Consider the following 14335-nt stretch of genomic DNA (forward strand, 5'->3'; position numbering starts at 1 on the left):
TTATCCGCCAGCCAATGAAGCTGCTACATTAAGCCAAGCGGATTGCGTCCAGCGCCCGCCTTTCTCTAGCTAGGAACGGGCAGGGCAGATCTGTGTGGGGGCCCACTGTGATGTATCTGTTTGTCCATGCCTTCCATCCCTTCTTTCAGATCATTTTAAGGTATGAGTCCAAAAAATGAGACAGATCCAACGCTCAAGTAGACCACACCAAATTGTAAACTCCTGCTGAATTAAATGCAAGAGTCATCTCTGGTGTGGTCCACTTGAGCGTTGGATCTGCCTCATTTTGGGTTCACACCTTAAAATGAACTGAGATAAGGGATGGACAGTGAGGATAAACAGATACATCAGTGGGCCCCCACACAGATCTGTCCGTTCCTTGCTAGAGACATAGAGACATGCGGGGCGGACACAATCCGCTTCCACATTAAGCCACTAATTCTGCAGGATCTGCCTTACACTTGTTCTTTTTTATTTTCTAGATTGGGAGATGGATTTAACAAGAATAGGCAACAAAAATATGGTAGGCCATCTCTCTGCAATGCACGATGGGTAGTGGCCCCATCCTGTATAGCTAAAATTTCAATCATTAACTGCTTCTATTCTCCACCGTTGCTTTGAATGACGATATGATCATCTAAATCTGTGCATTCTGGGCCCATCTGTCATCTACAATGATAGGTGATGGATCTCTATTGTGATTTTTCCAGCACTACCATATCATCTCCCTTCAAACTAACCCTCCTAAATTGCTGAAATTGGTCCAAGAACTACCATATTGCACTTGCATGAGTAAATGGTAAGGTGCCACAGCCAAAAATTACGAAAAGAAAATGAAAATTTCCATTGAAATTGAACTTTCCAAGCATGAGAAATTTTGGTAGTACTCTCTCCAACAAAAATTCCAAGTATTTAAAAAAGAAAGGAAGAACACTGGGTGAACTAACTAATCCGTGGTGTATTGCTGTTTTCCAGAGAGCGGTGGATCAAAGGATAACCAAGCTGGAAGGATGGGACTCCGAAGAGTTTATAACTCGAGCATTAGCTACTGGAATTGGATCTTTTGCAGATAGATCATTGGCAATGTTGGCAGGAGAGCAGTGGGCCTTAGAACTCCGTGTCAAAGCAAGCAACCATGACTTTTGAAACCATAGACCTTGCAAAAGGGATGTAACTCAGAGCATACCTGAAAAAAAATAAAAAAATAAAAAAATAAAAAAAAATAAAAATAAATAAAAATTGAACATATACATGTATTATTATTTGGAAATGTAAGGTAATAGAGATCAGATGAGATGCAAACATTCTGATGGGAAGATTTTAAACTTTCCCAGCATAACCAACGTGCATCTAATTTGTGCCTGTGGTGGCGACAAGAATCAGGGATCTAATAGTGATTATGATTTTGAACTTGAAAGTAAATTTATGAAAACCGCATCTTAGTTTGAAAACTTGGAAGATTGAGTCCAATCAATCCTGTCAAGACTGGGAAGTTTTCCCTACTGGTAGATTTGACTTCACTAAGGGAACTCTGGAGTTCAGTCCCAGAGTAAAAAATAAGGAAGATCATCATCATCTATGCCTGTTCCCAACTAACTGGGGAATGGCGATTGCTACATGAATGTTTCCTGCCGTTCCACTCTATCAAGGACCCTGACCTTAGTTAAAACAAGTCATCAAATCTTTTCTTACTACCTCCAGACCTGTGGCCACATCCTTTTGGGCCTTCACCTTGCCCTATTATAGCCTTCAATTTGAACCAACTCATTCATAACTGATACAGTTTTTGGCTCCAATGCACTGGCCAAACATCCAAGTCTAGTTTCCCTAATCTTATTTACCTACTGTGGCTACTCAGTTCCCTTGAATATTGTATTTAATTATTTGAACATAAAATACCAAAATGAAGAAAACAGAGAAAATGTTTAAAAAAGAAAATGATGTAGATAGGACAAATCAAAGAAATGAATAGAAAGAAAAACAGCGTTGCTTGCTAAATACACACACACACACACACACACACACAGCATACACACGAACAAGCAATGACAGAAGAAATTTCATTAAAGCATCAGGACAGAACTGAAGTTCCAATATACAAATCTGGGCAAGAAGAGCCTTGGAGAGCAAGGAAAAAAAAAAGCAGAGTCATTTGATTCACAGTCTATCGTGTTAAATGAAGTGTTTAACCTGGATAAGAGGAATCTGATGTCATTTAAAACAGTATAACTGCCAAGGCTCCTCACTGTCACTAACCCATCTGAAAATATTGGATGAGTGACTTTCAATCACTGCTTGCTATATTTTATTAGTTTCATGTTGTATTATATAGCATAACTTACTAATATAGAATGCCGCAATTAAACATGCAAATTCACAAGTTTGAAATCAGCTATCAATTCATAACTTCTTTAACAACAACTTGGGGATACGGTAACAATCAATAGATACGAATACAAATTTACAATACAATGAGACAACAAAATTACGTCAACGGCTCTAGCTCTAGTTGGGCAATCAATAAGGGTGTGTCTTTCATTCCTGGCTCCGTTGTATCCATTTAAAAATCCAAACTCTAGTTCAATGGTTGAGAAAGAGAATACCACCATGTTGGAACTATTTGTGGGGAATAACTCCACCTTCAGATAAGAATACGATGCAGCAAACAGTAGGGGGGTAAAAAAAACAACAAAGGACGGTCACAAAAGGGGCTTCTGTATTTAACTTACCATACTAGTGCACCAAACTCCAAGATGATGGCGAGAAGTGTTAAAAGCTTGTTATGGACCTGTTCAATGGCAAAGATGAAAACATATCATCTGAGATCACAAGATGCATGTGGATTTATAGCAAACAAGCTGTTGTGGGACTTACATAAAGAGCACAGAAGAGAGCAATTATCATACTCGCGATGTAGATAGCTGTTGCATAAATGCGCACTGGATCAAGCATCATTGTTACTTGTCTTTTGGGGCCTATGAGGAAGGCAGTGCTGTCATACAAAAGACTCCAACTTTAGCATCTGAAAACAGACACAAAACACAAGTCACAGGGACAGTAAATACAACATCAGAGAGGAAAACTTAAAAAGGTTAGGAATTCCAACGTCGTGACAGAAACTACAGAAATACAATAACAACAGCAAAGTATCATCCCTAGAAAAAAGAAGAAGAAGAAGAAGAAGAAGAAGCAAAGAAGCCTGTTTATTCCTCACTAGTCACAGAAAAGAAGCTCCTTCCCACCAAATTCCCCGTGAATGTGCACATAAAGTCAGAGATTCAAATAAACAGAAAAATCCTCGGAAGGAAAGGCAAAATAAATACAATTATTACTCGGCTATTTCAGAAACCTACGCAAATTTTAATCTATGCAAAAGAGAGGGAGGAAATTTCAAATTAGTTCCACCAGAAATGAAAACACAGGAACCAGGGGGAGGGGAAAAAAAAAGAAGCCTGGCAAAATGTTAGAGAAAAGTGTCCCTATTATCTTGGAAAAGGCACAAAATAAAAGCTAATATATTTTCTCATCTTCATCTTGTTGCCCGAAACAGAGGTGCAAGTGAAGCATGAGGACTACATGAAATGTGATAGGACTCCCTTTATGCAGGTTATCTAAGAAGTAAATAAACAAACAAATACAACTTTATGCAGAAAACAAAATGGGAGATAACAAAAATTATTGCATGTGTGAAGAATAATTGCACAATCCTTTGAAGAAAAATAATGAATTTGGAGATCTTGATACTACTGGCCCACAATCAAATACAGACAATCTTGCGAGCAAAGTGAAACAAACCTCCCAAGTGCAAGCAGATTGCCGAATGTGAATGTTATCCCAAACTTGATAGGATTGAAGAAAACAAGCATCGACTGCCACCCAAAAAAGTTAAAAAGAAATATCATCAGTTGCAAACATTGGGTTTTGGAAAAGCATCCTCTATCTTCAGAATGAAATATTTATATAATACAATACAAAAAAGCCAGGGTTCCCTTAATTCTGTCATAATTAAAGCTGTCAAAACTCTAAAGCTGGGGAGGATCTTTTCTTTTCTATGAAGTACACATGGGACCGCGCATGCAAAAAGGAGCAGGCACACAAACACACATGTTCATGCGTAAAATGTGAAATCCAACTTCAGCACAAAGGTTTTGAGTGCACATCTGCTCGAATTCAGTCAAGTACCAAGTCGAGTTTCAATTTTAAAAAAAGCTTATGACACGCTCCATTTTTCCAGCATTCAACCAAATCCTGAGATATAACACTTCATTGGATCTTTCTCGGGTTTGTAAAGCCCAAACTATCCCATTTTACATGACCCCAAGCCTTGATCAATTTAACTTAGCCTTTTGTTTTTGGAAAATTCAATCAAGTTATAAACATGTCAAAAGACTAATCTGAACCATCTTAACAACGCCATCACTGCGAAAAATACACATGAAAACAAAATATAAATTTAATTGATCCATCCTGCAAAGATTGATATCTGAAAAAACTGTAGCAATCTCATAAAGTTTGGGGAAATCTAACATGAGTGCTGTGCAGCAATTGCTTGTTTGGCACGCTGCATTCAAATTTGAACATGGCACGACAGTACATGGTTCGGACATTTACTGGGAGGTTGCATTATCCTACACCCATGGTAGAAATACCAAAGCACTTGGACGATCTTAACCATCCAATCAATGACTTACGAATGGACATCACCCTCGTCACAGTACCATCATCATCATCTAAGCCTCATACCAACTAATTGGGGTCAGGTACACCTTGTCATACAGTTCTCAAAAAGAGAAAAGAAAAGAGAAAAGAAAAAAAAAAAGGGCACCGTAGTCATCGTCATCATTGTCTTTCTCCCAGCATTTTGGGGTCGGCTTTAGTTGCTAGATTGGGAGAAGTTATCGAGATAATCTGAACACCAGACATCAACCTGACTCCTTGTCCTCTGGAAACCATGGCAGAGGTTCACTGACTTGCAAATGGAAACTAGATAATATTGGCAAGGGTAAGCATTGAGCATCAAAAGGTCCACCATATGCAGAGGCTCACTGACTTGCGAATGGACACTAGATAATATTGGCGAGGGTTAGGAATGAGCATCAAACGGTCCACCATCTGCACAGATAAGCTTGATCAAACAGCATGATTTGCGGATGGTGGCCTATCGACAGTGGAAGCCAGCCAATAAACAGTTCAGATCACAGACTGTTGTTCTGCATGTCCAATTTGATTGCTGCGCCCAGATAAAGAAACTGGTGAGCTATGCTGAGGCTGGATTTCGCCTATAAAGTTCATCAAGAGGAAACTCTATCAGCAGATAAGGTTCTCCCAAATTTGCATACTAGAATTCTGAAATCAAGATTAGTTACGTAAAAATAAACGTATAAACAGAATTTTGCTAAGCCCACATGCTGTGGAGCCCTACCTATCCACACACTGTCCTAATTTGCATTCCAGAACACCTAATCAATCTGTCAAACCTGAAATAAAGCTCGGACCTCTCAAATGTGTCTTGCATCTTCACGTGTTGTGCTTGCATGTGGATGGCAGGACTACACACACGTGGTGGGCTTACCAAACCTGCGTATGATGAGACTTGCGAATCACTACTTACCAGGAGAGTACAAGCTAAGCCAGAAACCAAGCACGTCGCGAAACCGTACAATCTCTGGTTAAAGAAAAAAAAACAAAATAAAAAAAATAAAAAATCAAAGATTGATTAATGAATGAGATCTAAATCTTAACGAGAAAAATATGAAAAATAAAAAGCAAATCATCGATACCTCCATATGTTTTGAGAAGCATCAAAAGCTCCAGACCTCCATTTACTGAATAAATTGGCAGAATCTAGTCCCGGATGAAGTTTGCTTAAAGACAACCCGACATATTGCAATATGGTATGTCAGAACTTGAGCCATTGAATCTAGGTCATCTTCCAATGATCCAAGCCATTTACGTGACAAGTCTCACTTTGTATGGTAGAAAGACAATAAATAAAGGCTCTCAATTGGATTATTTTAACCCTTTGATAATTTGGCTCTTCCTTTCAACATGAATGGTTGCCATGACCTTTGTATTATCAAATATTCAATTTGAGAGTGTTTTTGAGCCCTATCAAATAAATGGTTTTATGTCTTGAAAAAGGCCCAAATCCAAAGGCCAGAGTCCTGATGTATCTTATTATAATATTTCAGGATTTATTCAAGCAAACCTCGACCCAAAATAAATAAAAGCTCTCAATTGGATTATTTTAATCCTTTGATAGTTTGGACATGAGCGATGGCCATGACCTTGGTATAATCAAATATTCAATCTATGAGTGTTTTTGAGCCCTATTAAATAAATGGTTTTATGTCTTGAAAAAGGCCCAAAACCAAAGGCTAGAGTCCTGATGTATCTTATTGTAATACATCGAGTTGACCCAACGTATCGAGTTGACAAACACGACCTTGTAATACTCAACAAAATGTAGGTTCATCTCTACTATATCTAACAGCAATAGCTTTGGACATTTTTGGCCTCGCAATTAGTCTTCACAACATTGGTTAAGAAAGGGTACATTCGTCATAAAAAATGTAGCTGCTTGGTAGGGAACAATTGAGATTTTATTGCACAAGAATTGCACCTAGTCCCTTTCACTTCTTTTAGGGCCTGTTTGTTTTTCCGAATTCCATGGTAAATGCATGCAAATGGGCAATGATTACCATTTCCTAATGTTTGTTTAAATAACAATTACAACACATTAAATGAGGGTCAAACGCATATGTAAGGGGAGAGGGTAAATGCATTTATCATCATAACAAATTTTCAATGTAAAATCTCCATCTTACATGAAAACATGGCAAAAACAAACAATGACAGTATGCCATTGTTATGGTCAAATGCATCTGACATTACCTGACAAAGTAAAGCAATTTGCCACCATTGCCCATTTGCATGCGTTTACTGAGGAATCCAGAAAAGCACCCTTAATGCATGTAGCCTCCACTGATTTCTCCTCTAACCTAATTAGACGCATGAAGCGTCTAACTAGGGAGACCATGAGAAATTTGTGGGCCCACCTTGATGATTGTGTGACATCCACTACGTTCATCATTGCACTGACTCGTGTTAGGATGTCAAACCAAAACATAGGCAGATCGGAGACTTGAGTGGGCCACAGAAAGGGAAATAGTGAGGATGAGTCACCGACTGTTTCCTTCTCTCATTCTCTGTGTAACATGCACCTACATGTAGCCCCACCTTTCCCTCCGCCTCTCTCTTCTTTTTTCTATGTCCCCTCCGAATCTCTCTATCTTTTCTCTCTTTATCCCTTCCTCACGTGTGTTGTATGTGCCATAACCCTAGCGTACTAAAACAAGAAGACAAAAAAGAAAAGAAAAGAAAAGAAAAATTGGCCAATGGAAATTCAATCATTTCTCGGATTCTTCCAGTTCAATTTGTATTAACTTAAGGAAAATTTTCCTTCTTCATGACCTACAAGAAAGGAAACAAATATATATATATATATATAGCCTATATATCTCAAACTTAAATCTAAACTTAAGGGTTATGATTAGGGACAAGAGAAGGTGAGAAAAATATCTTCAAACTTGCAAAAATGAGAGAGAGAAAGGAAGAGTATAAACCTAGATCATGTTAGACGTATTAAGAGCCATGACCAGAGGGTACTCGTCTAGGACAATGAGATCAATGGAAAGGTAGAGAAGCTATGTTTAAAACTTGTTAAAAGACAAAAACTCTATGAGCATAAGGATGGAAGGAACCATAAATTCAAATTAAGTTGGCATCCATAGACACTTTAATGCAGGGGCATTTTTACACCGAGCTCGAGTGGGGTTGCCTGTGGGATGCAGGGGCACACTCGGGGTGGGCGGCCCGTGTGAAGCGGTACCCATGTTATTTGGGGCCCACGAGGGGGGTTCGGCCGAAGTCCTAACCCATGAGATGTGGGGCCTGGGCTATGAGATAAAGGGATTGATTCGCCATGCTCTAACAGTTTGCGCTTTTAGAGCAAGCGGTTAATTGTCATGTATCATACTTCCATAGGATTATGATATCTGGAGTGAAAGAAACTTTGCGAAAGATGAAAACAGGAAAGGCCCTTGGATAATATGATATGCCAATAGAGGTTTGGAGTGTATGGGAGATACTAGGTTATTTTGGTTAACAAAGTTGTTCAACAAGACTGTAAAATAATTAAAAAATGCCAGACAAATGGAATAGAAGTACTGTGGGACTTACAGAGACATACAAAGCTGCAAAATCTTTCAAAAAGATACACAACTGCACCAGCCATCATGGGATTAAACTTATGAAACTTTGGTAAAGAGTGACTGAACAAAGACTAAGGCATGCAATGAATGTATCATAAAATTAGTCTGGTTCATGCCAGAGAGGTCTACCACTAAAGTTATTTTCCTACTTAGAGAATTGCTAGAGAAATATAGAGAGAGGAGGAAGATCTCCACATGGTCTTTATTGATTTAGAAAAAAAACTTATGACAAGGTCCCTAGATAGTTAATCTAGTGGGTGTTGGGAAAGAAAGAAGTTTCAAGAGAATACATTGACATGATTAAGGAAGTGTATGAGAGAGTAGTGACAAATATGAGGACCACTAGTGGAGAACCATGTGAGTTCCCAATTACCACAAGCTTGCACCAAGGGTCGGCATTGAGCCGTACCTTTTTGTGGTAGTTATGGACTAGTTAATGAGGCATTTGCAGAATCCCATGGTGTATGTTGTTTGCATATGACATAGTTTTGATTGATGAGACGAGGGGTGACATAAACAAAAAGGTAGATTTATTGAGGAGTGCTTTAGAATCTAAAGAATTTAAAATTAGTTGGACTAAAACAGAATATCTGAAGTGCAATATTTGTAACAATAGCTGTGGGAATGAGGAATGAGTAAAGATTGTTGACCTAGAAGTTTCCCAAAACAACCACTTTCAATATCTTGGGTCGATAAGGGCCTGTTTGGCTGGGCGGATTAAGAGGGATTAGGAGGGATGGGATGGTAAAATCCCGGGATATGCCAAATGAGCCAAACAGACCCGATGAACTTGTCCCGGGATATAGCAAACCCATGGATCTTAAACCAATCCACTGACATCACCATCATTACCTTAAAATTGATCCCATCCCTCCTAATCCCATTCAATTGTGCCTAGGGCGTGTTTGGTTGGATGGATTGGAAGAGATTGGAAGGTAAAATCCCGGGATATGCTGGGCGTGCCAAACAGACTCGGTGAACTTGTCCCGGGATATAGCAATCCCATGGATCTTAAACCAATCCACTGACACCACCATCATTACCTTAAAATCCATCCCATCCCTCCTAATCCCATGGGATCCGTCCGGCCAAACAGGCCCTAAGTCATGAGAGTGGAGAGATTGAGAAGGACGTTGCCCATAGAATTCAAACAAGGTGGAAGAAATGGAGATGTGCCATTGGAGTTTTCTGTGATCATCATGTACCACTCAAATTGAAAGGGAAAATTTATAGAATAGCTATAAGACCAGCCATGCTTTATGGGATAGAATGTTGGGCAGCTAAGGTACAACACATCCATAGGATGAGTGTAGCTGAAATGAGGATGTTAAGATGGATGAGCGGCAACACAAGGAAGGATAAAATTACAAATAAATTCAGTCGAGGGAATTTAGGAGTAGCAACAATAGGTAACAAGATGAGGGAAAATAGACTTAGATGGTTTGATCATGTGCAACGGAAACCAAGAACTGCGCCGGTTAGGAGTGAGTTGGTACAAGTTGAAGGCTCTAAAAGGGCATGTGGAAGGCCCAAGAGGACGTGGATCGAGGTAGTAAGAAAAGACTTAATGACCTATGGTCTAACTGAAGTTATGGCCCTTGTTGATCTATATCCAAACGATCCTGATGACGATGACGATGATGATGTATATATATCTCAACAAAATGGCACTGTTTCAGGGAAGAAAAACCCTACAACCTAACGAACAAGGCATCAATCAATTTAAAATCCTAGTTGTTAACGAAGTAATCCGTATAGAAGCACACAATGTAGGTGATTTTTAAAATTCAGAAACCAACCGAGTTAAATCTAAGAAAAAATAAAGGAATTTTCGGACAACAACCCCGGATCTCCACAAAGAAATAAGAAATGAGATTTCAACAAAAACCCTAGATCTTAAGAAAGATATCATCAAAACCTTCAAAAAGCAAAGAAATCAAGAAATTTACAAAAAAACCACGGACATCGAAAAAAATTACAAAAAAAAAAAAAAAAAAACAGATTTCGGTGGAGTTTCAATTAAAAAAATAAATAAAAAATCAATATCTTAACAAGGGTACTGTGAATAGAAAACTTTACAGAATTCCCCAGCTATGAAAAGAAATTTACAAAAAATAAAATAAAAATCCTTGATCTTAACAAAAAAGGAAAAGAAGAAGAAGAAGAAATGATAGAATTTCTACAGAAATCCTTAGATCTTGGCAAAGGCATCATCATGACCATCAATTCAAGAGCAAAACTTCCGTTAGAGAAATCAAATGACGACCATTTCAGAAATTGAATTAAAGTGAAATTCAGACGAACCTGTTGTGTAGAAAGCGTGCATTCGCGATTGAAGTCATCAATGAAAGAAGACATGTTACTGCTCTGTAATTCTTCTTCTTGTTCGACCTCGATCCCGACCAGCATCTTCATCTTCTCCATCGCTTTATTCATCTTCTCCATTTTCGGAAGATCGCTGGAGTTCTTCAGATCTGAGATTGGCAAAATCGCTGTTTCGGAGGATTTTTTTAGAAGGAGAGATGACTGAAAATCACACCAGTTAGAAGGAGAGATGTCTGAAAATCACACCATTTAAAAGAGGGTTTTAAGCTGCGTACAAGTGCTACGCGATTCGCGCGATGTGCCCTGTAATAGCCACGATGCTAAAATACGGACGCGGATTGGGTATTACCTCCGCCCGTCCCTTGACAGGAGCTCTGACGGGCCACCTATATGTATGGATTTAATCCACACCGTCCATCGATTTGTTTCATATCATTTAGAATGAAATCCCAAAAATGATTTGTATTTAAATGAAGTGTGGACCACACCACAGGAAGCAGCGGTGATAATGACATCCATCGTTGAAACCTTCCTAGGGCCCACTGTGATGGTTAATTTCCATCTGACCTGTTCATGAGGTCACATAGACTTGGACGAACGGAAAAAAATAATATCAGATTGATCCAAAACTTCTGTGTTCCCCGAAAATTTTTCAACGGTAGTTGTTTAATTTCCATTGTATGGTCCACTTGAGCCTTGGAACTGCTTTATTTTTGGGATTATGTCCTAAAATGATATGAAAAAAATGGATGGACGGTGTAGATAGAACCCATACATCACTGTGACCCATCAAAGGCCCTGTCCGTTCCTAGCTAGGGACGGGCAGGGGTAGTACCCAATCCGACGGGCCACGAGCATTGCCAGGGGTGGCAGGAAAACGGCTCGGTACCTCGCGGCAGACATCTACCGGATTACTTCCACTAAAGTGGGAGAAACGATTTAATGTACGTAAAATCTACGCCGTTCATCACGTAGACTACCTTTGGGGACGTGGATTGACCGGGCACAGAGATATTCCTGTACCTCCTGTTTTCGGAATCTGTGTGGGGCCCACAGAAATTCCCGCGACAAATCCACTCCATCCATCGGTTCTGCAGGACCACAATAGAACAACAAACTAATGATCAGACGGATCCAAAACTCAGGTGGGCTACACCAAGCGAAAGAGTGGGAATAGAGATATCCACCGTTGAAACCTTCTTGGAGCTGACCATGATGTTTATATGCCATCCAAACGGTTCATAGGGTTATTAACACTCAGAAAAATTGAAGGCTCAGGTGGGCACACCAAACGAAACTATGAGAACAGATACATCCACCGTTGAAACCTTCCTGGAGCTCAACATGATGTTTATATGCCATCCAAACCGTTCATAAGGTTATTACCACTCAGATAAACTGTAAGCACAGATATCATCCTAATACAAAGCTTCTGTGGCCCTCGAACTTTCCAAGGATGGGTGTTCAATCTTCTATTTCATGTGGCATTGCTGAGAGTTTTTGATAGGCCTGAGTATTATATTCCTATCCTATTATATCTGGGCCCTCACAGCTTCCAACAACAAGGGGCAAAGGAATATCCTCGGTGACAATGGGCATACGCAGTCTGCTTCCCTTTGTTGTGCCTTGATCCCTCTCATGTATTAAAACATTGTGATTTTTGGTGATCCTTTCATCCTATCATGAATGGATTGAACGACATATGAACATCACAGCTGGCCTTACACAAAAGAATTGATACTTGTTACTATTTCCTGTGGTGTAGCCTACCTGGGTTGTAGATGATCATGGTTTCTAGGTTTACGAAAATGGAAGTTCTAGCTCAGGTGGCAATGGGCCAGCCGTGATAGGTCTAAGCTAATGCCTAAGACAGCAGACCCGACCCAGAGCCTAAAGAAATTATGGCTACAAACATTGCTAAGAGTGGCAATGGGCCCAACGGGGCTTGGTCCAGGGAAATATCATTTGCTGATACAGCACAAAAATTGATCAAATCATCATCTCGCATGTGAATGTTCCTAATCCGTCCGTTGGTAAGGTGGGCTTAACTTATACAGAAATAGATATTCAGATGTATAAAGAACTGCCTATCTACATTTGAGATGCAGTTGTCTAGCTTAGGATTGGAACGGCGTATTCTCGAGTTGCCCAGTGACTCGACCTGACTCCATGGGACCCACCATGATGCATGTGTTTTATTCACACATTATCTATCTACTTTTCAGCTTATTTTAGGGCATGAGCCCAAAAATAAGACAGATCAAAAGCTTAAGCGAACCACACCATAAGAAGCAGTCGAAATTGAATGGCGGTGTTGAAAATTTCTTAAGGCTATGGAAGTTCTGGATATCTCCAAGTCTCTGTGACATTATAAACAGGTTAGATGACAAATAAATATCATGGAGGGCCTTGGGAAGCTTTTAATCAGTGAGCATCATTATGCTCACATTTTCCTGTGGTATGGTCCGCTTAAGCTTCCTCATTTTTGGACTCATGTCTGGTGGCCTAAAATAAGCTCGCAAAATGGATGGACGATTAGGATGAAACACATACATCACAGGGGCCCCACAGTTGGGTCACACTGAGGATATCCCTGCTGACCGGGTCACCAGGCAATATGCGGCAGTACAGAACACAGGTACATATATCAGGTCAGATGGGATGGGCCAGGCCAGGTCAGGTCAGGCTAAAATGAGTTGAAGCCTAGTGGCCCTCTTAAATAATCCGGCTCACTATTCAAGCAAATGGGTCCACGCCCAGTCCAAAGCTGGACCAGGTCCGGCCGTTACCACCCGTAGTCTGATCACCCCAGTTTACAGGTTTTTACGTGAAGACATGCAGAGTATACTTTCGTACTCTGTACAAGTGAGGCCGTGGTTGAATGATCCAGACCATTGATTAATTGAGTCCCACTTCATATCTAGAAAGTTCTCTTCTATTTGACGGTCCACCTTCCACGCTTAGCCTTCAAGTAGAAGATTAAAAAAGAGCAAGATGACAACGGGTCACATTCGGCAGAAAAAGAAAAGGCAACTAACATCTTCACGTCTGAGACATTTTTATGGCGTGATCAGAAAGGAAGTAGAGGCGTTAGATCTGAACATGGAAGGGTCATCATTTCTGCTGTATACGAAGCGTGATGATGACTTGTCACTTGGGACTGTTTCGTTATCTCTGCAGTTGATGGCAAATAGTTTAAATTCACTAAGATCGGATAATCCTAACCATCTATCAGTGGTCCTTTGATATACAACGATGGTTAACTGTTCACACAAATGAAGCGACAGATAAAACTGTTTTTATATCTTTGTCCAACTTTGATAGACCCACTTGATGGAGGGTCCTGATTTATATGCAGTACTGAGACGTGCTGTGGAGAGATGGCTCTACCATATCACCATGGTATATCATGCATCCAGACCATTAATATGTTGATTTGCATCTTGGATGGAACATACGCTAAAAAAAAAAAGATCGGGAGAATACACCAATCTAAATTAAAACCATTTTCGTTGAGTACGTACTATTGTTACTTCTCTCTTTTCTTAACCGTCTATTTTAAGGCTAAGCCACACGAAATTAGTTTGTCTTAATTAGGAATTTTTTTTAGACATGGCCTATCCACGATAGGAACACAGCATATATACGAACGGTCTAGATTTCCGGATCATGGGCCTCACTAGCTAGAATTAAAACCTAAAGTGCATTGTGCAAACTCTGGGCTACCTTATTCTGCT

The 14335-nt window shown here is 39.8% G+C and overlaps 1 protein-coding gene across 2 annotated transcripts; it reads right to left on the reverse strand.

Annotated features, from left to right (window-relative positions):
* Positions 1–820: 820 nt before the first annotated feature.
* Positions 821–10816, reverse strand: LOC131242719 (uncharacterized). Of its 2 annotated transcripts, XM_058241549.1 has the most exons (6): positions 10578–10816; positions 5612–5665; positions 3796–3869; positions 2875–2992; positions 2730–2788; positions 821–1186 (listed from the first exon to the last, which is right to left on the reverse strand). In XM_058241549.1, exons 1-6 carry the CDS (start codon positions 10716–10718, stop codon positions 1108–1110), a joined length of 525 nt encoding a protein of 174 aa, XP_058097532.1. In that variant the 5' UTR covers positions 10719–10816; the 3' UTR covers positions 821–1107. The 2 variants fall into 2 exon arrangements, with proteins under 2 accessions (XP_058097532.1, XP_058097533.1); XM_058241550.1 differs by lacking the exon at positions 5612–5665.
* Between the last annotated feature and the right edge of the window lie 3519 nt (positions 10817–14335).

This window comes from Magnolia sinica, chromosome 4 (assembly GCF_029962835.1).
Source record: "Magnolia sinica isolate HGM2019 chromosome 4, MsV1, whole genome shotgun sequence".
Taxonomy (NCBI): Eukaryota; Viridiplantae; Streptophyta; class Magnoliopsida; order Magnoliales; family Magnoliaceae; genus Magnolia; species Magnolia sinica.

What these genes read in the sequence shown, in the direction of transcription:
- LOC131242719 (XM_058241549.1), bottom strand. Translation starts at nt 10,718, where the DNA reads ATGGAGAAGATGAATAAAGCGATGGAGAAGATGAAGATGCTGGTCGGG. An exon ending in GCTTAGCTTGTACTCTCCTG is followed by an intron (nt 3,870 to 5,611) that starts GTAAGTAGTGAT and finishes TTTGGGTGGCAG; the next exon opens with TCGATGCTTGTTTTCTTCAA. An exon ending in GAGTTTGGTGCACTAGTATG is followed by an intron (nt 1,187 to 2,729) that starts GTAAGTTAAATA and finishes ATTTTTTTTCAG; the next exon opens with GTATGCTCTGAGTTACATCC.